General features: G+C 45.3%; 2 protein-coding genes and 1 pseudogene across 2 annotated transcripts; 1 reads left to right on the top strand and 2 right to left on the bottom strand.

Annotated features, from left to right (window-relative positions):
- The first annotated feature begins 8874 nt into the window (after positions 1-8874).
- On the top strand, positions 8875-9850 carry LOC117035446 (olfactory receptor 10A7-like; annotated as a pseudogene).
- Positions 9851-11043: 1193 nt separating this feature from the next.
- LOC117035445 (olfactory receptor 5) lies at positions 11044-11988 on the bottom strand. The gene has a single exon (XM_033129305.1). It carries the CDS (start codon positions 11986-11988, stop codon positions 11044-11046), a length of 945 nt encoding a protein of 314 aa, XP_032985196.1.
- Positions 11989-19744: 7756 nt separating this feature from the next.
- LOC117035444 (olfactory receptor 10A7-like) lies at positions 19745-20743 on the bottom strand. The gene has a single exon (XM_033129304.1). The coding sequence runs from the start codon at positions 20741-20743 to the stop codon at positions 19745-19747; it is 999 nt and encodes a 332-aa protein (XP_032985195.1).
- Positions 20744-26019: the final 5276 nt, after the last annotated feature.

Genomic DNA, 26019 nt, shown 5'->3' with positions numbered 1-26019 from the left:
GTCGGATGGTTCTCCAGGTTGATTGTTCTATGATTTAGTTGTAATTTTAATGTGTTCATGGCAGGCACAGTGTTTATCTACTCCAACATCTTGGATCTCTCCAGATTCAGCCTCATGTTGCAGCCTCTTCCATTGGCTGGTGTGGCACTTTCAATTTGATATTTTGTGCTCTCTTTCTTAGGTTGCCCTTGATTTGTCCCTCTGTCAGTGGAAGTCAGCCCTGGGAACCCCAGTACTTCTCCAAACCCTGCATCATAGGGAGGCTGTATTAGTTTCCTATTGCTGCTGTAACAAATTACCACAAGTTTGTGGCATAAAACAAAACAAGTTTGTTATCTTACAGTTCTGGTGGTCAGAAATCTGAAAATGATATCACTAGGGTAGAATAAAGGTGTCCATAGGGCTGCATCACTTCTGGAGGTTCTAGGGGCGAATCCATTTCCTTGTCTTTTCTAGCTTCTAGAGATCTCCAGCATCCCTTTACCATGGCCCCTCCTCCACTTTCAAAGCCACAAAAGCAGCACTCAGACCTCTGCCTCTGTCACCAAATCTTCTCTGATTCTTTCTCTCCTACCTCCCTCTCCAGTGTAAGGGAGCTTGTGATTGCATTGGGCTCAACGGATATCTGAAGATTAACTCCCTGTATCAAGATCCTTAACCACATCTGCAAAGTCCCTTTTGCCATGTAAGGTCACATATTCACAGATTCTGGGGATTGGGATGTGGACATCTTTGGGAGGCCATTATTCCATTTACCAGAAAGTGCCTGCAAGAAAATGAGGTCCTCAGTCTAATGGTTGACAGGGAACTATGTGGAACTACCAAGAATTATGTCATCTTGGAAGTAAATCCATTCCCAGTTGAGCCTTGGCTTGAGACTGAAACTGTGGTAAACACCATAGCTTGTGAACCCTGAAGCAAAGGTCCCAACTAAGCGGTGCCTGACCCACAGAATTGTGTGATAATAAATATGTGTAGTTTTAAGCCTCCAAATTTGCAGTAATCTGTTATGTGACAATAGATAACTCACACATCTGTGTGACTCCCTTTGGCCAATGAGATGTTAGCAGATACAATGCAGGCTAAGGCTTACAATAAAACTAGTGTGTTTCACTTCTTTTCCTCTGCCTTTGCAATGAAAGCATGCCTGGGCTAACCTCCTGGAGGATGACAGGCAGGTGAAGCAGAGTCGAATCAGCTTTGTTGTCCCAGATGAGGCCATCTCACACCAGCTGACAGGCAGCTGACACCCACACATGTGACAGCCTGGACAAAATCAGTGAGGACGTTTAGCTGACCCATAGCTGACAGCAGATGCTCTAGGAAGGTCATACGAGCCCTGAAGAACCTCTAACTACATAAACAGATTTGTAAATTAATGCAGCCATTATGGAAAACAGTATGGAAATTCCTTGAAATATTAAAAATAGATCTACCATACAACCCATCAATTCCACTTCTGGGTATTTTTCCAAAGAAAACAACATTGCTAATTTGAAAAGGTGCACCCCTATGTCCATTGCAGCATTACTAGTAATAACCAAGATACAGAAGCATCCTAGGTATTCATCAATAAATGAATGGATAAAGAAGATCTATTACATATATATATATATATATACAATGGTGATTGGTTTAGGGATGAGCACGTGACCCAGTCTGGCCAATGAGATGTTATGGGAAGTCTTGTGCTGCTCCAAGGAAACAGTTTCCTCATGTTAAAAAGAAAGAAGCAGGAAAAACTACATTCCTCTTTCTCTTCTTTCCTCCATTTTCTTCTTCCTTGTGCTTTTGGATGTTGTCCTGTGAGGATGGGACACTGGCAGCCATTTTGTAACCTTAAGGGGGACACTTAGAGACTCATAGAGAAGCGAATTTCAAGCGCTGGTGTCATTGATATGTTGAATTTCCCAATCCTGGAACTACCCATGTATGGTCTTCTTGTTATATGAGGAAGTAGGGTAGCTAGATTTAGCAAATAAAGGTGCAGGATGCCCAGGTAAATTGGAGTTTCAGATAAACAAACTTTTAAATAAGTATAAGTAGGTCCATACAATATTTGGGACATACTTGTGCTAAAAACTTATTTGCATAATTATACTGTCGTGGGCGGTGGCCTGCGGGGCTTCTGGTCCTGCTCACCACATAAGAACTCAGGATATGGCTAGGCCAAAAAGGAACACCCACGGAGCCATAGATAGGGGAGTCATACCACTATAGTCTCTCTGGCGGCAGGTGGAGACACACGCAGTAGTACGGCTGATGGCCAACCAATCACAGCTGATGTAGCTGTGATGTAGCTCATTCACTACAGGAGCCAGCACCTCCCCTCGCGAGGCTGAGAGCCTGGAAACTGCTCTCTGGGACTGTGTCCCCACATATACTTCAAGGAAAGTTGTTTATAGGAAATTGAAATTTAACTGGGTGTCCTATGTGTTATCTGGTAACCCTGACAGATAGCAAATTCATATTGTTTTGAGAAGCAGTAGAATGTAATGGATGTATGTTCTCTGGAGCAAGACTGTGTGAGCCCAAATCCTGGTTTTTTTTTTTTGTTTGTTTGTTTGTTTTGTCTTTTACTGGTTTTGTGGCATTGCACCCGTGACTTATCCTCTCTATGATTCAATTTTCCTCATCTATAAAATGGGGATGATGATGATGGTAATCAGCCCACGGTATTGTTTGAGAATTTAATTGACATACATAAAGGCAAGCACTAGGGAACGCACGCTTTAATTTTAAGTTGGTTCTGGCAGCTTGCCCACCAGGGTAACTGTACGTTTGCATTACCACCAGAAGAGCAGGAGAGGACCAACTCACCCACACTCTTGCCAACGTCAACCATTTTTGCCACAAAATTGAGCTTTCCCATGGTGGAGAGGTGACTCTTTTACACCTGTGTCAGAGAAAAGGTGGGTGAATAGAATGGAAGGGCTGTCTCCCCACTGCTTGTGGTTGGCCACAGAGGGTAGATAACGAGCTCTGATTCTGAGGTCTTCAGGGAGAATGACAGCCTCAAAGTCCCTGGCCCTAGAAGTTGATATCTCGTTGAGCCTGCCGTTAGCCTCTGAGGTGTGGACACACTGGGAGCTGACACTTCATCTTTGTCCTCCTTCAGACCAGAGCATTTTTTGGTTGTTCAGGGAGAAAAGGGTGGTTCTTCTGAGGATCTGACTGGGGGCAGTATAGATGCCCCTGCTTTGTTTTGTGAGCTGGTGAAGCTATCTGGGCTTCTGTTTCCTGCTTCATCCATCATTTGAAGATAACCTTACAGAACAGAATAATGATAGGAGCATAGATGTGGGGAAAGAGGGCTGCTGGGTCATGTGGGCAGAGACGGGCCCTCTCATGGCTTCACTTTTTCAGGTCTGAAAATGAAGAGCATTGACTAATCTTCAAGAAAACTTTATACTCCACAACTATAAAACAATTCCTTCCTGTCTGCCTTCTTTCCTCCCTCCCTCCCTTCCTCCTTTCCTTCCTTCTTTCCTTCCTTCCTTCCTTTCTTCCTTCCTTCTTTCCTTCCTTTCTTCCTTCCTAACTTTTGTGCTAACTTCTGAACTTCCTCCTTCCCTCTGTCCCTCTGTCCCTCTTCCTTCTTTCATCCCTCCTTGCCTCTTTCTCCCTCTCTCAGTTCTTTTTCACTATAATTCACTTTTAAAATAAGACTATCCCAAAGTTTGTCTAGAAAGACGTCCATTGTAGCATTCTTTCGAATTCTAAACAACTGAGCACAACATGATCACGTAATAATGATGATAATAAGACAGCACTTGTTAAATTCTTGCTATATGCTAGGACCCTCCGTGTTAAGAATTTTAATGTGTGAGCTCCATTCATCCCCACCACAAGCCCCTGAGATAAGTACTTTCACTCACCTCATTTGGCTGAAAAGAAACTGAAGCTTTTTCATGTAACTTACATAACAGAATTGGTTAAATATTATATGCCAACACCATATAACAAGATATGGTGCACCAATTAAAATCACGAACATTTTTATTTAACTTGGAAAAATATTCCATGGATGAAACACATGAAAATGCAAAATATGATTAAAAATAAATTGCAATTTTGTTTTAAAAATGAAATCTATATCCAGTGCCTCAAACATTCAAAGGGATGACCTATGGGTAATGGAGATACTGGCAAATTTTCATAAACCTAATTTTTTTCTGATTCCAAAGTGTTAGATGATATTGTATTACAGTAGGAGTCAAATTATATAAAACTTTTCATGAAAATAACAAATATCTGACAGTTATAAGCCAAATGATCAACCCTGGAAGCGGGGATTGATTTTTGGGGGATGCTCTCTTTCTATTTTATATATACCTGTGTTATTTTAAATATACTTAACTTTTTTATTTTATTAATTTGTGGTAAAATACTCATAGCATAAAATTTACCATCTTAACCATTTTTAAGTGTACAGGTCAGTAGTTTAAGTACACTCACATTGGTGTGCAGCCAATCACCACCATCCATCTCCAGAACTTTTCCATATTCCCAAACTGGAACTCTATCCCCATTAAACACTAACTCCCCATTTCTCCCTCCCCGAGCCCCTGGCACCCCCCTTCTACTTACTTTCTGTCTCTATGCGTTTGACTACTCTAGGGACCTCATAGAAGTGGATCAAATATTTTTATAGCAAATTTGTTTGTTTGTTTACAAACACTGTCTACAGTTTTTGCAGAAACAAAACTTTGAGAAGCAAAATACATGCCCACGGACAAAATAAAAAATGTTCCAAGGATATATGATAACCAATGTCTCTTCTCTGTCTGACTCCCAGTGAAACTCTCCAAAGGCAGCCAGTGTTAGCAGAATCTTACGTGTCTTTCCAGAAACACTCATTGCATATATAAATATATACAGAGGGTGCCAAAAAAATGTATACACATTTCAAGAAAGGAAAAAACCATATTATAATTGTAATACTCGGTATATACCGATAACAAGAGATGAATACAAGCCATGTGTATACATTTTTTGTCATCCCCAGCATACACACACACACACACACACACACACACACACACACACGCACACATATATGTATATAACAAAATGGCAGTGGAGGTTTGGAGAGGAAACAAAAGTGTCCCAAGGTCACACAGCTAGGAATGGGCATCTGGGATTATTTATTTTTTAAATAGTTGATGATAATAACAATTTCTGAGCTCCTACTAGGTGCCAACCCTCGTCCTATTGATTAGTCTAGGTTAACTCTTTTAATCACCATCATGAGGAAAGTATCACGTTGTCCCCATTTTACATGAGATAAAGCTGAGTAGGATACTAATAGTGTAGGAACACATTTTCCCTGAAAAACCTTAAAATTTTATGATCAAACTAACATCTCGTTTAGCTACAACCCACATGTGTCCTCTGCCACTACCCAGGGTGTGCTCTACGAAGCTGAGTTTCCAGTGGGTGCTGGGTGCTGTTACAAGTCTGTGACACGCAACCTCATTGGATTCTCATGACCCTGTGAACTGGGTCTTCAACAAAAAAAATTTTTCCCTCCAGTTTATTCACTAAGGAATGGAAGTTCAGAGAGGCAAATGCCCTTGTCCACGATCACATGGTCGGAAAGAGTGGAGCCCAGATTTGAACCCAGCTCTATCTGAGCTCTGCTCATGACCCCAGTTCACAGGGAGTGGAGGACATAATTTGTAATTGTCACTGGTAAGTGCAAATGACTTCATCTATCAGGACTGAGGGAGGCAAGGGGTGGGGGTGGGGTGTTCTGTGTGGGTTTGGGGGAAATAAGGCAGGTGTACAGGAGGCCAACTCATTTTTGTTGTTGTTTGTGTGTGTGTGTGTGTGTGTTTTAAAATAAATTATGTATTGTCTACTGTGGGTAGAGGCTGCATAGGATCAAGCTTATCCCAGAGCTGGCTGGACACTCTGGGTTCAGACCCAGGTTTTTCCATTGACGTGGGCAAACTCACTTAACTTCACAGACCCTCAGTTTCCTCCTACAAAAACAAGAATGACAATAATAGTACTTCATATTGTAGTGAGTGCCCAGTTAGAACACGAATTCTTATGCCCTCCTCTTATTACAGAGGAGAAAATGGAAATTGGGAGGCATTAAATCAACATCATCTTTCTGAATAAGCTCATCCAATCCACGACCTTGAAAAGTTTCTCTATGCTGACATTTATGGCCATCCTGAGCTCTCATCTGAACCCAAGTCCTGGAAATCCAGCTGTTTCCACTACCACCCAACTGAGTGTCCCACAGAGCTCTCATAATTGTGTCCCAGGCTGAACCCTCGTTCTCCTTAGCCCAACCCCAAACTTGACCATCTCTGACCCTTTCCATCTCAGTAAATGAAATTATCCCGTTGCTCTGCACAAACGTCTCAGCGCCCTTTATTCCCCCTGACCCTCCATTCCTCATATCCACTCCATCATCAACATCTATTGACTCGACCTCCAAAGTTGATCCTGAAAGTGGCATGTCTCGTCATCTAGGCATCTACCCCTAAGTCCCAGCCACTGTCACCAGCACCAGGACTGCTGCAACTGCCTCCTGATTGCACTCCCGGGTTCACTCCTGACCCCCGACAGTCTGTTCTCTGGAGAGAAGCCCAGTTAACTAGCACATTTCTGGGACCAGAATAGGTGTTCAGTAACTATCAGTTGAATAAATAAGACTAGGGAGAAATTTTCAGAAGAGTGGAGGCAGATATGGGTCTTTGGAGAGTTGATGGGAACCCTTGTTGTTTCAGGTAGCAGAAGACAAATCTAAAATGTGTGCATCAGCAGACTACGGAGTCTCCTGTCTAGAATGTAGAAGCCATGCTCTCTGCTAGGCACCCAGTTATTTTCCACAATGAATTAAGTCATATTGCTCTGGTAGGGAGTAGGTGGGGCTGGTGAGAACAGAAGCAGAGGGGCCAGGTGTGAGCCCATGACAGCTTTCATGTGAAGAATGATCACGGCCTGGACCAGGGTGGTTGGCATGGAGACACTACCATGTAGGACCATCGTTAGGTGTACACAGTGGTTTTTTCATGGCATCCCCAACTTCGAGAAGGGGGAGTGTCAACCTAGTTGATGGAAAGGCAAGAGCATGAATCTCTAGGCTACTGTTTAACAGCTGTGTGACTCTGGGAAAGTTACTCAATTGCAGAGTACCAGTTTCCTCTGGACATTGAGCCAGACACTTACATTCTCTGTGCTTAATTTTCTTCATCCAGTCCTGAGATACAGGTTTTTTGTTTGTTTGTTTGTTTGTTTGTTTGTTTGACAATGTAACCCACTTATAGATGAGAAAGTGAGGTTCGGAGGAAAGTAAGCACCCTGCTGGCACTGCAGGGTTAGTAAATGGCAGACTCAGAGCTTCAACACCACGTCCTTGACTCCAGCCTCATTACAGTGCTTGGGGAAACTATGAAAAGAATGTATTTAAGTGGAGAGGAGCAATGAGAACTCAGAGCCTCTCTTTAGTTATTCAACAAACACTTTTGTGCCTTATGCTGATCTCGGTCCTGGGGAATGTGACATAGTCACACGTGACAAGATAGATGGTTGGCCATTGAATAAATATTTATTCAGCACCTACTATGGGCCAAGCATTGTGTTAGGTGCCTGGGATAAAATCGTGGGCAAGATAGAGATTAACGCTTGCAGTAAGTGTTGATGGAGCATCTCATTGAGCTAGACATGAGACCAGGGGTAAGGGTGCCATTCTAGGAAAACCTCTTTGTCCCCTTCTGAGGAAGCCATCTCTCTGTTCTCCCAATGCATCACGAGAGTAGGGAAGAGCTCTGATTTTCCTGTTCACCCCCAAACCCCAGCTCAGTGCCTGTGACAGTGCCCTGTGCAGTGAATACACTGTGGCTGACATAAAAGCATGAACGCAGGGGCTGTGCCTCCAGGAGGCTTGAATGCCATGACAGCGTCTTTAAGTTTCTTCTTGCAGGTAATAGGAGCACAGAAATGACATGGTGTGGGTTTTGAATTCATTTAATGAATACTGATGCCCATGACATGTTCACCCACACTTACTGAGCACCTGTAGGTGCCAGCCCCAGTGCAAAGAACTTGTGTGTATTCTCTCATTTATTTGTCACAAACACTCCTGTGAGAGAGAAGTAACAGTACCATGAAAGGGAGAATAAAAGGTGCAGGGTATTACATGGAAAGGTGTATATTCCCATGGTGTTCACGGTCTCTGAGGGAAACAGACTTTATTGAGCACAAACTGAATTCAACTTAATTCCAAATGTAGATAGTAGAGGGGGTGGCTGCCCACGTTATTTCTGGCCATCAGGGCAGCGGAACCTCCAAAGGGGGGTATTTGAATGAAGACCTGGAGGAGGAGAAAGGCCAACACCACCAACAGTGAGGGGGATGGGATTGTGCAAGTGCAAAGGGCCTGAGGTGAGAAGGACATGGCAGGTATCACGGATAACGAGGAGGTCTTCCACGCTGGACTTCGTGAGGGAAAAGATTGAAAGGAGATGGGATCACAGAGGTAGTCAAGAACCAGTCCACCCAGGACCTGTAACAGGGAAACAGTGATACAAACACCCAGGGGAAAAGCACTTCCAAGGGAGAGAATGGCCAGTGCAAAGGCCCCGAGGCAAGACAGGCCATTGTGGACACACTCAGTGGAGATGAACTCAGAGAGGGGGATGGGGCGCGGCCGGCCAGGGTCCCATGGGCCTTGGAGAGGCCGTTGGCTCTCATTCCAGGTTCACGGGGCGGGGGGGGGGGGGGCATTCAAGGAGGCCCTGCCTGCACTGGGGGGACAGGGCGAAGCAGGCGCAATTCTCCACCCGGTGCTTCTCCTTTCCTCTTCCCTCCCCAGACTCCTCTCCCCACTGGGCGCGGTCGCCTGCACCCGGGTCCATGCCGCTGGCCCTGGGCCCCCCGGGCGCCCCTGCAGCCCCACCCTGGGCCAACCAGAGCTGGGAGCTTGAGTTCGTGCTGCTGGGCTTCGCGCACGTGCCCGCGCTGCGCCCCCTGCTCGCTGCGCTCTTCCTGGCCGCCTTCCTGCTCACGCTGCTGGGCAACGCGCTCATCGCGCTGCTCACCGCGCTGGACCCCGCCCTGCGCGAGCCCATGTACTTCTTCCTGCGCCAGCTGGCCCTGGTGGAGATCTGCTTCTCGCTGGACATCGTGCCCCGGCTGCTGGTGACCCTGATGTGGCCCGGGCGGGGCGTGTCGCCCGCGGGCTGTGCCCTGCAGCTGCTCCTGGTGCTGTCCTGCGTCACGTCCGAGTGCTTCCTCCTGACCGCCATGGCCTGGGACCGCTAAGTGGCCCCTGCACTATGGCGCCATCGTGAGCCCACGGCTCTGCCACGTGCTGGCCGCCACGTGCTGGCTGGCCGGGGTCCCCGTGTCGCTGGTCTTCACCATCTGGCTGTTCCGCTTTCCGTTCTGTGGGCCCCGTGGCATCTGCCACTTCTTCTGTGACATCGCACCTCTGCTGAGCCTGGTGTGTGCGGACACCCGAGTCTTTGAGGTCAGTGTGTTGGTGGCCACAGTGCTGGTCATCATGGTGCCTTTCTGTCTGATAGCCATGTCCTACATTGGGGTCTTGGTCACTGTCCTGCGGATGCCATCGGCCACTGGGCGCCACAAGGCCCTGTCCACATGTGCCTCCCACCTGATGGTGGTGGTTCTGTTTTATGGAACAACAGGGGTCATCCACTTGCGACCCAAAGCCAGCTACTCCCCAGAGAGCAAGCAGGTGGTGTCCCTCTCCTACACCCTGGTGACCCCCGTGCTCAACCCGCTCATCTACAGCCTTCGGAGCAAGGAGGTGAAGGCCGCCCTGGCGCATGCGTGCTGCGGACATCAGGGGTCTGGACCCCTTGAATAACCTCTTCAGGACCACTTTTTAGAGGCAGGAATTGTTGACGTCTGTTTTCGCTGAGGACTTATGTGCAAAATGTGATGTAGCACTCTGAGTTTTCCCCCCCAGGGAACTATAATATTTCCTCTTTCAGTCATGGTGGTGCTGGTTCCACCTTTCTGTTCAGGCATTTTGTCCTTGGTCACAATTATTTGGTATTTGCTAGTGTTGGACAAAAGAAATTAATTTGGGTCAACTAGAGTGTGTCAGTCAGCATTGGCCATAAGAATGCTGTGGAACAAACCATCCTAAACTATAGTGTCTTAAAATATGTAATTTATTCTCATGAATTATTCCTAACAGAAAAGTGCAAACCCAGGGGCAGACGGGTAGCTCAGTTGGTTAGATCACAAGCTATGGGCAGTGGGGCTGCTGGTTCGATTCCAACCTGGGCCAGTGAGCTGCGCCCTCCACAACTAGAACGAAGTCAATGAGCTGCTGCTCAGCTCCCGGGTGGCCAGATGGCTCAGTTGGTAGGAGCGCGGGCTCTCAACCACAAGGCTACCGATGTGACTTCCCACAAGGGTCAGTGGGATGTGCCCCCTGCAACTAACAACAGCAACTGGACCCGGAGCTGAGCTGCGCCCTCCACAAGTAGGATTAAAAGGACAACAACTTGACTTGGAAAAGTCCCGGAAGTACACACTGTTCCCCAATAAAATCCAGTTCCCCTTCCCCAATAAAATCTAAAAAAAAAGTGCAAACCCAGATATCCATCAACTAATGAATGGGTAAACAAAACATGGTATATACATATAATGGGATACTCTGCAGCCAGGAAAAGCAATGAAGTACTGATCCAGGCTACAACATCTATGAACTTGACAATGTTATGCTAAGTGTAAGGAGCCACACAAAAAGCCACATGTTATATGACTCCATTTATGTGAAATAGCCAAACAGGCAGATTCACAGAGACAGAAAGATTAATGGTTCCTTAGGACAAGGGGACAGGAGATTGGGAGTGTCCAGGTTTCTTCTGGTGGTGATGAGATGTCGTAGAATTAGATAGTGGTAACGATCACATAATTTTGTGAATATACTAAGAACCACAGAATTGTACATTTTTAAAAGATGAAATGTGTGATATGTGAATTATATCTCAACAAAAATAGAAAATATTGATAGCTTGAGATCTTCCCTATTCCCTGGTCACCTGGTCAGCCTCTGGACCAGTGCAGGGTTCTATGCAAAGCTGCCTGGACTTCCTTGTTCCGCAGGCAGTAGATGATAGGATTGCACATGGGCGTGACCACTGTGTAAATGACAGACAACACCTTGTTGAGATCCGTGGCTTCTATGCGACTGGGACGGGCGTAGATGAAGATAGTGGCTGAGTAGAAGATGCCCACCACTACCAGGTGGGAGGTGCAGGTGGAGAAAGCTTTGTAGCGGGCAGCGGCCGATGACATACAGAGCACGGCCCTACCGATGGCCGTGTACGAGGCTATGGCCACGAGGAGAGAACCCCAGAGGATGACAATGGCAGAGATGAAGTCCACCAGCTCTGTCAGGGCCACGTGGGTGCAGGACAGGTTGAGCAGAGGGGAGACATCACAGAAGAAGTGGTTGAGCACATTGGGGCCGCAGTAGGACAGGCTAGCAATGCACGATGTCTTCACCACTGAGACCAGCAGCCCACTAAGCCATGAGGACACGGCCAAGCCCAGGCAGACCTGGGGCCTCATGAGCAGTGGGTAGTGGAGTGGGCGGCAGATGGCCACGTAGCGGTCATAGGCCATGGAGGCCAGGAGGGTGCACTCGGTACAGATGAGGGAGATGAAGAAGAAGAGTTGGGTCATACAGGCTGTGAAGGACACATGGCAGACTTCAGTCCACAGCCCCACAAGCAGGCTGGGCATGGTCACTGACACGTAGCACATCTCCAGGCAGCTCAGGTTGCCCAGGAAGCAGTACATGGGCTTGTGGAGCTCACTGTGAGTGCAGATGAGGTAGATGATGAGTGTGTTCTCCAAGAGGGTCAGCAGGTAGAGCGTCAGGAAAATGGCAAACAGGACATCCCTTATGTCTGGCCGTGTGGACAAACCCAGCAAGACAAACTCTTGGACTCTGGTCATGTTGCCCAGCTCCAAGGGTCTCTCCATCTGAGAACAAAGTACATCTACAAAATATGTTGTAAATCTCTCTCTCTACACTTTGTCTCACCCTAGATTCAGCCATTGTCTCACATGAGTAAATGAAATAACCTCTTATCTGGCTTCTCTGCTTCCATCTGCCTTCGACAGTCCTTCCCTATGGGGCAGCTAGTGGGGTCTTTCAAAATCATAGATCACACAGCCACTCCCCTGTTTAAAACTGACAGATTTCCCCATTATTCTTACAAGAAACATCATACTCTTTATCATGGCCTTCAAGCCCCCAATTTTCTGATTCCTGTCAACTGCTTCCAGTTTAACACATGTCATCACTCCTCGTCTCTCATCTACTGAATCCCACAGGTGCCAAGTGCTCCAAGGCCCTTCAAGCCTTAAAGAATCCCACATGAAGTTCATTCTGCCTGGAACACCCTTCTCATTGCTCTCACTTTTCCTATTTCTGGGAATCCTTAACAACCTTGGCATGAATTTTTCAATGTCCTTTCCTCCTAAAAGGGTTTTCTATCTTAAAAAACCCTTCCTTGAAAATCCTCTATCAAACCCTGTCGTTATTCTCTATCCCTATATCCCATCACTTCCTTTCAGAGCGATTGTTATTGTTACTAGTTTAAATTACTTGTGTTTGTTCAGTTATTCAGTGTTTCTCCATCTGGGTTGTAGTCTGGGGCAAGGCAGTGGGTCTGTCTGACTCAGAACTCTATCCTCAGTATCTAGCAAAAAAATACATGTCCAGTATATTATAGGTATTCAATGCATATTTATTCAGTGATCAATGCTGGATGCCCAGGCTCACACTTCTTAGTAGGTGCAGCAACAAATGGTAAGGATGTTGGCTGGGAGTGTTGGGACTCTTCCTAGGTGACCTTCTCGTCAATTTCTGATGGTTGTTTATTTGGAAGAGAGTCAATAGAATGTGGTTGGAAGAACACTCACCGTGGGGTCAGAAATCCTGCCTGACCTGCTTATGACAGTCTTTAGCACATTGCTTGATTTATGCAAGCCTTCATTTTTTTCCCATCTGTGGAATGGGGAGAATGATATTGGCTCCCACAAGATGTTGTGAAGATTACATAAGGAAATGAAATTGAAAGTTCTAGACAAATGAGTTATTTTGATAGAACTGGATCAGTCTAATTTTTAGGTAGTATTTTAAAACAACCAATTCTACAGTGAACTTCAGTGGTTCTCCTGGATATCTAGAAGTACGGAAAAATCCTTATGTCCCTATTCTGAGATTCCTATATTAATCAGATGACATTTATCAAATTTTATCAATTTACCACCATCTATTAGTGAAGAGAGTCAGCTATGGTAACTTTCTAGAAAAACCAATGGAAATTTGATTCCTGATTTCTTCTAGAGAAGGCTTGGTCTCACCCTCCTAAATCTCTTGTTTAAAAATGGAGATAACACTTATTGCATATATCTATGTCCAGGGTGTGTCCTTTTAATAAAATATTTCATTCATTTTCCAATACCCTGCAAAATAAGTGTCATTTTCCTTATTGTTAAATATGAAGAAACTGATTTCCCAGAGGCTACAAATACGAAATAAGAACACTGGGAGTTTTCAAACCAGTTCTATCCGATTTTACTACCCATCGGTGCCCTGCATGGGGTTGTGTTGTTTACAAAGCATACCCTTGGTCTGTTGGAGAGCTGCCTGAATGGAGTCTCATCTAACTTCAGAGAGGATTGAATGAAGCAATGAGGTTAGTAGCTTAATGCTCAACTCTGTCCTCTCCAGTCCAATAGTTGTTGGAGCTGTCCACAGCACTGAAACAAGTACCTTACACCTGCCCTGAGAACATCTCCCCCGCCCAAAGGCAGCTGTCCGTGGTTCTGAACATGACTCTCCAGCCAAGCAGCTTTAGCACTGACTGGTGGAGCTCCCCTTGGTTTCAAACGACAACTCCTCTATGTCCTCTTCCCTTTGTGTTTCCCTCATTGAGCTTTTCTCTTCCGTCATTCACATGGTTTCTGTTCCTGCTTCCAATCCTTTCTTTGCCCCTGCACCAGACTTACCTCTGCTATGAAGACGCCCATGTGTCAAACCTTACAGCCAGTCAGTCACCTTAGATGCTAAGAGGTGGTTTTTGCTAATTTCACGTAAGAGCCAATCAGTTTAATTCCAAAGCCACTTTGGAATTATTTGGCCCAAAATCAGGGTGCCCAGTGACTATTGAGGATTTTGTTTCATCCCGTAAACATTTAGCGAGCATGAACAATGTACTGCACAGAGTGCAAGGCACAGTGGGGACATGGAAATGAACATGATACGGCCTGCCCATGGGAGTTTTCTATCTGACTCTTTCTTATCAGCTAATCTCGGACAAGTTAAATAACCTGTCTGACCCTCAATAGTCTTTTCTGAAAAAAAAAAAAAGATGGATGGAACTATCTTCATCTCAAATTCTGTAATAGCTCCACTATTAAGTAAGACTCAGATAGACCTGGCTCTGAATATGGGATCTTCCACATAATAGTTGTGAGATTTTGGGCAAGTAACATGTCCTCGTAGAAATTCAGCTTCCTTATATGCAAGTAGGGGAATATTTGAGTATTTACTCAGCATTGCCATGTGCCAAGTTTCTGGCACATGATAGACAATAAATATTAGCTATTATTACTAAGTAGTTTGCCATCCAAATATATGTATTATCTCTATGATATGTACATTATTTCATGAATCCAGGTTGCAACCTTTCTGGATGTGAAGTATTATACTCTGCACTTCACAGAAGAGGAACTAAACTTTAGAGAGGTGGAGAAACTTGACCAGTTCACACAGACAGGAGCAAATCCAGCAGTCACATCTGGGTCTATCTGATTTGAAGCCAGTGACCATTTTTCTAGATGTTGCTGCCACTCTGTGGGAAAGAAGTTCCCCATGCTTGAATCTGTACAACGAAGCTATGCTTTGGCCTGACCTACAAACTGGATTTTAGTGCTGACATACTAATCTAATCCCTTCTTACAGAAGAGGCAGTCATGCAAACAAGGCAGGGCAGAGGTTTGATGAAGAAGCATTTACTTATTATAGAAGGAAAGACTGAGAAAACCTCATGAAGGATCTGACATTTTAACTGACTCTTGACGGATTAGTAGAATTCTGAAAGTTGGAAAATGGGTAGAGTGATGAGCAACCCAGGAAGAAGGAACTGCACCAGCAAAGACATAAAAGTGTGACCACACTTTGACCTAAGTCATTCACATAGTTGCAAACTTTAGCCCAAGTTTCCAGTGTTTCCTTTTCACTGATCCCTAAGAGACGTCTTAGTGTGATAGAAAGAATCCAGGCTTTAGAATCACATGGATCTGGATTCCAACTCCACGACCTCTACTGACTACTTGTATGAAAAAAAGCATTTTTACTTACTCTTACTGACCTTTAGTTTATCCATCTGTAAATAGGGACTGTATTTATAACTACATCACAGGATTACTGAGAGGATTAAAGAAAACAATACAAGAAAAGCACCTGACCCAGAGTTTATGTGTTATAACTACCATTTCCTTTCTTTTCATCTTGCTAGTCCCTTCCCTTTGTCCCCCAAATGGGCGATCCAGTCTTCTTACCTGAATAGCTCAAGTATAATGGGTCTATCCGGTGGATACAGTTAATATTCTTCCTTCCTTAGGGCTTCTGGTCAGTAATTGGATGGCCTGAGTATCCACCCAAGGACCAAATATTCAGCAATGGAGCCAGAGGATTCAGTAGTCAGAGGACAAAGAATTCAAGCCAGCCTGGAAGGAGCTGTCCTTGGTCTTGAGCTGGAGTTTCCACTAGAGCCACCTCACACTTTTACCCACTGCACACTCTGAACTGGGTGTTGTCTGGGCACTGCCAAGTTGCCTCAAAGCCAGTAGGCAAGCAGAGAACCCAGCTTAAACCAAAGTTCAAGATCTCTGAGACCTCCCTCCCCTAATCTCTGTGGAATTAAAGAGCAGATGAGAATGATTTTTTTTTTTTCTGAATCTCTACTAGGCAAAGGCACACTTATTTTGGAATCCATCTTTAGGCCATAACAATAAGCATTCACTGATACCTTACTGTGGTGTAGAATGTATTCCATATGCTGGGAATACAAAAAGAAATCAGACTTTTCTTCTGCTTTGAAGGTCTGTGGCAAAAGTGGATGTGAAAATAGATGAGGGTCAGAAATTGAGGAAGCAGAGAGGAAGGAGACTAGTCTGGTACGAATTTTTAGGGGACTCTCAAAGAGAATATGGTAACTGTTTTGAAGTTTCAGGAAGCCTGCTAAGGTTATCTTCACTTGGCATAGGCAAGAAACTCCATACATACAGCAGGCACGTACTAGGTCATATGCAAGATTTTTTTAAAACATACTCTCTTCTTTGTCCTCAGTATGAATTTAGAATTTATTAGTATGGTATTTCAGGCCCTAAACAATATGTATCCAAGCAAGATTCCATGCTTCACTTGATGTGGTTCTCCATTATCTCTGACTCTTCCCCGTGCCTGGAACACATGGTTCCCTTTCATACTTCTGTACCTCGGCATGTTCTGATCCTTCTGCTGGGAGTACTCTCTGCTGTCCCCTTTCCTCCTGCAGAAAAGATTCCTCCCTTAAGGTCAAATACTTGGGAAAGCTATCATTAACCCCCTTTATTACTGACCCCAACCTGTCTTTAGTTCTTTATGGATTTTTTAAATTGGTAAAATATACATAACACAAAATTTGCCATCAACTATTTTTAGGTCTACAGTTCAGTGATATTAATTACATTCACACTGTTGTGCAACCATCACTGCTATCCCCTTCTTGAACTCTTCATCCTGCAAAATTGAAACTCTGTACCCATTAATCAATAACTCCCCACTTTCCTTTCTCTTTAGCCCCTGGAAGTCATCAATCTACTTTCTCTTTTTATGAATATGATCACTAGAGGGACCATATAAGTAGAATCACACAGTATTTGTAGTTTTGTGACTGGCTTATTTTACTTAGCATAATGTCCTCAAGGTTCATCCATGTTGTAGCCTGTGTCAGAGTTTCCTTCCCTTTCAGGCTGAGTAATATTCCATTGCATGGATGGACCACATTTTGCTTACGCATTCCTCTGTCAATAAATGCCTGCTTTCACTTTTTAGCCATGGTGAATATTGCTGGTATGAACATGGATGTATGAGTATCTCTTTAAGACCCTGCTGTCAATTATTTTGTGACCCCAATATCCTTTTGTTCAATGCTGCCTGGGGCTACTTGGATGTCTGTAGGTCCGGGGCTGGTAGGACTAGACTCAGACCTGATTGGAGTTCATGGACATGACAGTGGCTTTGAATACCTGATAGGTTCTGGTGAGGAGAATTGTGGTGCCTGTTTTTATCCAAAAATGTCAGCTCAAAAATTTGGGTCAACAAAATAAGAATTCATAGGCAAACCACATCTAAGTCAGGTAACCATAAGAATGAGGTCTTTGGAGGGAGACTCAATTTATAATCCTAATTGTGCCAGATACTAGTTGTGTGAAAATATTTCTCCTATATCTGTATTTTTTTGTATTAAATTTAGTTGATATCTTCATACTTTAGTAGTTGAGGTCTTGGTGTGGATTTCTACCAATACAAAAATATTGGAGAAGTGTCAACGTACTTGGAGGAAGTTTTCAATTATAAAACAAATATTTGTTTTTTATAAAATATTTGAATTTTATAAAAGTAAATACGCCCTTTTCCATTCCTAATCAGAGATAAGAAATAGCTGTTATATATCTTTCCAGAAATTTTCTATACAACATTTATATATATGCTTTTGTTTTTTTTTGTTTTTTTTCATTTATTTTTAATTTATTGGGGTGACAATTGTCAGCAAAATTACATAGATTTCAGGTGTGCAATTCTGTATCACATCATCCATAAATCACATTGTGTGTTCCCCACCCATACCATGCATGCTCTTTTACAATTTCTTTCTTTAACTCTATATCATAGTTCCTCATTCTGTATCACTATATATAGGTCTCCCTCCTGTTTTTTAATAGCTACATAGTAGCACATTGTATACTAAGCACCATAACTTATTTTACCAATTCCAATGATATAAATTTAGGTTGTTTCCCTTTTTTTTTTTTTTTTACCATTCTAAACAATTTGAAAATGAAAATTCTTGTATAAATGTACTATGTGTTTGAGCAAGTGTATTTGTAAGGTACATTCCTTGTTGTGGCATTTTTTGGATCAAATGAAGTACACGGTATAAATGTTGAGAGATGCTGCCAAATTATTTCCTAGAAATTTGTTTTGATGTACCTCCTATCAACAGTGAATGAGAGAAGAGAATATTCTTAATAAAGACTTATTAGAACACCGTCAGATAAGGATGTTAGTACAATGCCATGAGCTCCTTGAAGACAAGATATGGTCTTGTCCATCTTTCATCCTTGGCACACAGCACTGGGACCACTACGTAAATACCACTATACAAGGGAAAGAGAGAATGAAGGGAGTTATTCTGAGAAGAATGTGGAGTAGGGTGAGCATGACTTTCCATAACAGGAAGTGGACGTGAAGGATGAACACTAACTCCAAACCCTAGCTGTGTGCAGACCACGAGTCGGGGCATTGTAAGCAGCAGGGAGGAGGATAAGCTGGGTATGAACTCAATTCAGGACTCTGCCAAGTCTTCATTGACATCATGGCATGCCTCTTTAAGGTGTAAACAAAAAAACAAAATAAAACTCAAAATGAAGATAAAAATAGGAATTTATTGACTCATGAACTGAACATCCAGGATAATATGGCTTAGAGAAATCCAGATACTCTTACAATGACATCAGGACTCAGTGCGTCTCTCCATCGCATGAATCTTCTGGCCTCTATATGGGTTTTATTCCAGATATGCTCCTTTTAGGTGCCTCTTGGTAGGTGCAGATCCACTAGTCTTAAATATAGCAGAAAGACAGCCAGTCTTCCTCAGTAGGTCCAGCACAAATATGAAGATTTATTCTGATTGTACTGGCCTGAGTCCTGTGCTAATCTCAGAGACAAAAATTGATCATGGAGATAAAACATAGTAGTGACTCCAGTGAAGGGTCAATGCCAAGTGAAGCAGCAAGAGTGAGAAGCACAGGCTCCCCCAGAACACTGGAGGGGCCATTGGCCGGGAGAAAGGGAAGTGAGTGATGGGCAAACATCACTGCAGATGTCTTCTACACCAGATGTCTTAAGGTCCAATGCCAGTGCTTGCTGCCCCGTGGGCACTCTGGCAGGAGACTCTGTCCTCTCAAAGAGGGAACGTCCTGAGGGTATATCTGAATATTCACTCATTCTTTTGGAACACGTTATTATTATTTTTTATTAGTTTCAGGTGTACAAAACAATGTGATAGACGTTTATCATTTATATCCCTCACACAGTGATAACCCCCTCCCCAATCTACTACCCCTCTGACATCGCACACAGCCATTACATTTCCACTGCATCTATTCCTAATGCTGTACTCCACTTCTTGTAAAAATATATATATATATAATTATAGTTGACATTCATTATTTGGAACACATTTATTGAGTGACTACTATGTGCCAGACAGTGCCAGGTGCTGAGGATAAAATAATGAGTAGAATTAGACATGGCCACCTTACAGCTTAGCAGGGACCGGCAGACATTAACCAAATCATCAAACAGATACAATGAAAATTGTAACTGAATAGATGTTTTTCCAAAAAGACATACCAATGGCCAACAGGTGCACCAAAAGGTGCTCAACCTCACTAAGTATCAGGGAAATGTAAGCCATGGACTATGGGTCCCTCTTCTTTGAAGAAACACACGCGCCAGGGCGGCCTTCACCTCCTTGCTCCGAAGGCTGTAGATGAGCGGGTTGAGCACGGGGGTCACCAGGGTGTAAGAGAGGGACACCACCTGCTTGCTCTCTGGGGAGTAGCTGGCTTTGGGTCGCAAGTGGATGACCCCTGTTGTTCCATAAAACAGAACCACCACCATCAGGTGGGAGGCACATGTGGACAGGGCCTTGTGGCGCCCAGTGGCCGATGGCATCCGCAGGACAGTGACCAAGACCCCAATGTAGGACATGGCTATCAGACAGAAAGGCACCATGATGACCAGCACTGTGGCCACCAACACACTGACCTCAAAGACTCGGGTGTCCGCACACACCAGGCTCAGCAGAGGTGCGATGTCACAGAAGAAGTGGCGGATGCCACGGGGCCCACAGAACGGAAAGCGGAACAGCCAGATGGTGAAGACCAGCGACACGGGGACCCCGGCCAGCCAGCACGTGGCGGCCAGCACGTGGCAGAGCCGTGGGCTCACGATGGCGCCATAGTGCAGGGGCCAGCAGATGGCCACGTAGCGGTCCCAGGCCATGGCGGTCAGGAGGAAGCACTCGGACGTGACGCAGGACAGCACCAGGAGCAGCTGCAGGGCACAGCCCGCGGGCGACACGCCCCGCCCGGGCCACATCAGGGTCACCAGCAGCCGGGGCACGATGTCCAGCGAGAAGCAGATCTCCACCAGGGCCAGCTGGCGCAGGAAGAAGTACATGGGCGCGCGCAGGGCGGGGTCCAGCGCGGTGAGCAGCGCGATGAGCGCGTTGCCCAGCAGCGTGAGCAGGAAGGCGGCCAGGAAGAGCGCAGCGAGCAGGGGGCGCAGCGCGGGCACGTGCGCGAAGCCCAGCAGCACGAACTCAAGCTCCCAGCTCTGGTTGGCCCAGGGTGGGGCTGCAGGGGCGCCCGGGGGGCCCAGGGCCAGCGGCATGGACCCGGGTGCAGGCGACCGCGCCCAGTGGGGAGAGGAGTCTGGGGAGGGAAGAGGAAAGGAGAAGCACCGGGTGGAGAATTGCGCCTGCTTCGCCCTGTCCCCCCAGTGCAGGCAGGGCCTCCTTGAATGCCCCCCCCCCCCCGCCCCGTGAACCTGGAATGAGAGCCAACGGCCTCTCCAAGGCCCATGGGACCCTGGCCGGCCGCGCCCCATCCCCCTCTCTGAGTTCATCTCCACTGAGTGTGTCCACAATGGCCTGTCTTGCCTCGGGGCCTTTGCACTGGCCATTCTCTCCCTTGGAAGTGCTTTTCCCCTGGGTGTTTGTATCACTGTTTCCCTGTTACAGGTCCTGGGTGGACTGGTTCTTGACTACCTCTGTGATCCCATCTCCTTTCAATCTTTTCCCTCACTAAGTCCAGCGTGGAAGACTTCCTCGTTATCCGTGATACCTGCCATGTCCTTCTCACCTCAGGCCCTTTGCACTTGCTACACCCTCTGCTTGAGATTCTTCTTCCCTGTAATTGGTATAAGTTTTTCCTTGTCTTCCTGCAAATATCAGTTAAGATGCCCCTCCCTATCAGACAGTCGTTTGTCAATGATCTGATTTAAAGCAGTCCCCACCCCCCACACACATATACAGTCACTAGTCACTCTCCATGACATCATTTAGTTTCTAAAAGCTCATCTGAAGTCGTCTGGATTGTTTGCTTACTTGCTTATTATCTGTCTGCCCCACTTAATGTGTCACATTATGAGGACTTTCTGCCTGGTTTGCAGCTGTGTTTGCAACACGAGAAAGCATTCCTGGCACATAGTAGGAGCTCAATAAAATTCAATCCGTTAAATGGTTGAGTTTCTTTTCCAGTAGAAAACAGACAAAATATGTACTTTCTCCACCACACAATATTTTCTTTCTGTTTGGTTTGAATCTATTCTATCTCATTTTTTAAATGTTGGTTTTGACTGTCTAAATCAGTGGATCTCAAGTGGGGAGGATTTGCCTCCCACACCCTGAGGGGACATTTGACAGTATGTGGTGACATTTTGGGTGCTATTGGCACCTAGTAAGTAGAAGATAGACATGCTGTTAAACATCCTGCAGTGCACAGGACAGCCCCCGCCCCAAAAAAAACAAACAAGCACAGAATGATTCTATCCACCATGTGAGTAAAACCAAAGCCAAGAAACCCTGATATAAATTGATCTCAGGATCCACTAATGGCCGTGGCCTGAAGTTGGAAAAGAAAAACAGCAGACTAGTAGGAGAGACTGAGCCAGTAAATGGGAAAGTACGATGAAGTGATATTGGGAGGCAGGACAGGGTCTTGGCTGAGAGATGGGGTGATAGAAAACTTAGGGTGACTCCTAGCCCTGCTGTATGAGCCAGGTAAACTCGGGTGAGTTTCATCACCTCTAAGCCTGTTTTCTTATCTGTGAAGTGGTGATAGTAGTATTTCCCTCGTCTGGAGGACGGCATGAAATAATCCTACTAAAGCACTTAGCACTCGTCTAAAAACACAAAGAACTTTTAAAAATAAATGATCACGTCATGCTCTGCTTCAGAATGATGGCTGTAGGAGGGGTTGGATCTTATTCATTTTATTCTAAGTGCCGTGGGAAGTTATTTGAAGCTGGCAGAATCCTGGCAGATCGATGTGGAATATTATGCAGCTGTTAAAAAGGAATGCAGCCTAGATACAATGAAATTAAAGATATTCAGGAAATACTATGTAAAACAAAGCCAGCGACTTATGGAAAAAGAAGTATGATATAACTTATGAAAAACAGCCAACCAGAGCAATGCCTCATGTTTTTGTTCAGGTTCATATATATGTGTATAAACATAGAAAATGTAGGGAAGGACACTTATGTAACCGGTGACGAAGGTCACCTCAACGGTGAGGATTGCCGTGGGAGGTGAAAGTCAAAGGGAGATTTAGACTTATCCCTTTAACGTTTTATGAAGAGAGTATTCATCGGTTACTGCAAAATTAAACATGACTTGATTTCATCTACTTTTTAGGAACTTGACCTGCAGGACTGGACTCAGAGCCAGGAGCATCATCAGACGACCTGTTCCTTAAGCCCACATTTGCCAGGTCCAACAGGATGTTTATGGAACGAGTTTTAACCATAATTTTCTTTACCAGCTGGAATCACTAAACTAAGAACAGGTTGCACATCAGGACACGTTGCTTCTTCACGATACGCTTTCTCCTTAAATTTCCTGACACTCAAGAGAAGGCATGAATCCTTTCTGTGCCTCAGAACAGTGCTTTCCAAAACTGTGGGTTGTGACCCACTAGTGGATCATGAAACAAGTTTAGGAGAAAGTGTCCGGCATTCTTTTAAGTACTGTAGAATAGAATTTAAAAACGAGGTCATGGCTATGGTACAACAAGGGTGAGAATTGTTTCATGAAACTTGTTTTGGTTTTGTGTGTGTGTGTATGTGTGTGTGTGCATGCGCGCAAGCATGCGTGAGCGTACAAACTATATTTCTTCCTTGTCCAAAGAAATTTGAGAAACATTGCTATAGAAATTGCTTTTGATTGGAGAAGAAATACACACTAGGACCCCCTTTTGTTTGAGCTACATTTAAAGGCCGAGAAACGTTGTTTTAGAACATTGCAAAAAGGAACAAAACACTGGCAGGTGGGGAAAATCTGTGGCAGCTCAGAAATGGTACCAGTTTGTATAAAGGACTGAGCAGTATACTGGTTTCCTCTGCAGTGCTTATCTCTCAGATCTACAGAAAGGTCATGTCATTCCCGGAGGCAAGAGAGGGCAGAGCCCCGGCTTCCTCTTTATGCTACAGCTGTACTCTTGGTTTTCTTTTTAATACAGTATCTGCCAGTTTTAGATTAATTTTCACCCTTTTTTTTTTTTTTTAAGAAATTCTCTTCCTCCAATAGTAGCTACCTCCTGGACCATTTTAGAGCCGCCCCCCAGGCTTCCCACCTCCGCTACCTGCCCAACATTCATCATCTCCATGCTCAGCGAAGCCCACTGCCCCTCCTGTGAAACTGTGTGCAATTTCCTTGCCCTCCTGAGAATGACACTGATAAATCTTCAGGCTGGTGGTTATGCCCAGGAGGGAAAGAGAGGGACTTAGTCTGACACATGCCAAGTGGCAGGGCAGGACCTACTGTGTGCCAGGCATTGCTTTCACACGTTGCTAATGCAACACGAACAGGGTCCTTTCATCCCCTTTACCAGAGCAGGGAACTGACTCAAAAGGTTAAGTAACTTACCCCGTCCCCACAGTTCCTAGTGGGCCGTGCCAGCCGAGGCCTGAACCTTGGTCAGAATGATGAACCATTGCCCCCAGGAGATGTTCACACCCTTGGTCTTGTACTCACGGGCTGTTCTGATCACCCCACCTTTGCTTCTGGCAGGGGTGACTGCTGGTGATTTCGGAGGTTTTGCTAGAGTTCCAGAAAGGATTTCCTAGGTACTGGGTCCTCAAGGGTCAACATCATCAGTACCGCCTAGGGGCTGTTTAAAACACAGAATCTCAGGCCCCACCCAGACCCACTGAATCAGAACTTTTAACAGGAGGGCCGGGGGATTTGGGTGCCCCTGTGGGCCACAGTGCTTCTCACGCATTGTACTTGTGTGTAATTGGCTTTAATGAGAAATGTCCACACTCTGCCTGGGGTGGGGGGGGAGGGGGGTGTCTCACTTACAAACAAATGGCCACCAGTCCTAATGTGTTAATTCCATATTTCTTATAGAAAGAGTAAGAGAGAGACAGAAACGGAGAGAAACAGAAAGAAACACAGAGACAGAAAGAGACAAAGAAATCGTTAAAATGCTGGTGAATCTTAGAGAATTTTTTCAGGGAACTTCAGGATATGCAGAGGAATTTGACCAGTGATCTTGGAACAATGAGAATATTTTTAATCAGATAAAGGTCTCTCAGATTCTCTAGTTGGGCCTATCAGATAGGAAAAGTTCACACAAAACCTCTTGATGACCATCTTTGAAGGCAGGGACTTTCTCTGCTTGGTCCCTGCTGAATGCCCAGGGCCTGACCCAGTACCGGGCACATAGAGGTGACTTCTGTATCTGAGGATGTCTCTCTCTGGAATCATCCTTCTTGCAATATGATTTCCAGGCACCGTGAGGTCCCTACCCCACCCCTGGCTGTGTCAGGGATGACCGGAACATACTCTGCAGAATGACAACTGTCTCTGTTAGTGACCCAGCATCTCCTTCCGTGCAGCCCCAGACCCACCTAGGATGCTCGCCTCTGGACGGGAAATGAAGCACCTGTCTTGGAGGCATTCTCTGAAACAGAGTTTGAATGCCAACAGTATTAATGGTGGAAGGCTTGCTATGGAGGATGGAGTTAGAGCTTAGTAACCCACCAAGAACTATGGGGAAAACAGCCCAGAGTGAGAGTTCGGAGAAGCTGTGAAACCTTGGGCAAGTGGCTTAACTTTGATGAGATCTTTACTCACTCACCTGAAAAGAGAGGTAACAATACCTAAGGCTCAGGGCTGGCGGGAGGAGAAAGGCCTGGCAAAGAGCAGGTGCCCCCAAATGTTTCAGGGAGCAAACAGACAGCACCTTAAACCCCAGCTCTGCCGCTGACTAGCTGTGTGAGTTATCAAACCTCTCTGAGCCTGTTTTCTCACCTGCAAACTGATGATAACAATGGTGTCCACCCCATGAGATTCTTGTGAGAATTCATTGAGATCATGCGCAAGCCTTGGGGCACAGTGAGCATTCAGTAACTGTAGGCAGTGGCCAGCAACCTCACCACCGCCATCACCACCATCATCACCACCACCATCACCATCATCACCGTCATCACCATCATCATCATCATCACCATCCTCACCAGCAAAGACTGATAACACCCTGATACATTAGAAATTATCATCAACATCTGGAGAAGGGCAGTGGATGTCCCAGCATCACATGGTTAGGTAGAACCCCGGCCTTCTCTCCCCCTTGAAGCCTGAAGTCTTGACCCTTCATGGAGGACCCACTCACCTTCTGCTTCTTGGTCTGTCTGGAGCCGAGGACAAAGCTCTGTCTATGCCCTCAATCCAGGAGCTCCCAGGGATCAGAGGAACCAGAGATTTCAATCTTTGACTCTGGTCACAGGATGAGAGCCCTGAGGACTCAACCTACAGAGAATTCTGCTCATTACCACCTCTGTGCCTGTGCACCTGTGTGAAGGCAGAAGGAGGTGAGACGTGTGCAGCTTCCCTGGATGCTGTGATCCCCACCATATTTCCTCTTCCTGGGCTTCTCCATCCC

The sequence above is a fragment of the Rhinolophus ferrumequinum genome, chromosome 15 (assembly GCF_004115265.2).
Source record: "Rhinolophus ferrumequinum isolate MPI-CBG mRhiFer1 chromosome 15, mRhiFer1_v1.p, whole genome shotgun sequence".
NCBI classification, from domain to species: domain Eukaryota; kingdom Metazoa; phylum Chordata; class Mammalia; order Chiroptera; family Rhinolophidae; genus Rhinolophus; species Rhinolophus ferrumequinum.
Note: the sequence above shows the minus strand (reverse complement) of the source record. Positions and strands in the feature narration are given on the sequence as shown.

Bases quoted from the DNA above. Each gene is read 5' to 3' on its own strand.
- LOC117035444 (XM_033129304.1), bottom strand. From the start codon at position 20,743: ATGCCGCTGGCCCTGGGCCCCCCGGGCGCCCCTGCAGCCCCACCCTGG.
- LOC117035445 (XM_033129305.1), bottom strand. From the start codon at position 11,988: ATGGAGAGACCCTTGGAGCTGGGCAACATGACCAGAGTCCAAGAGTTT.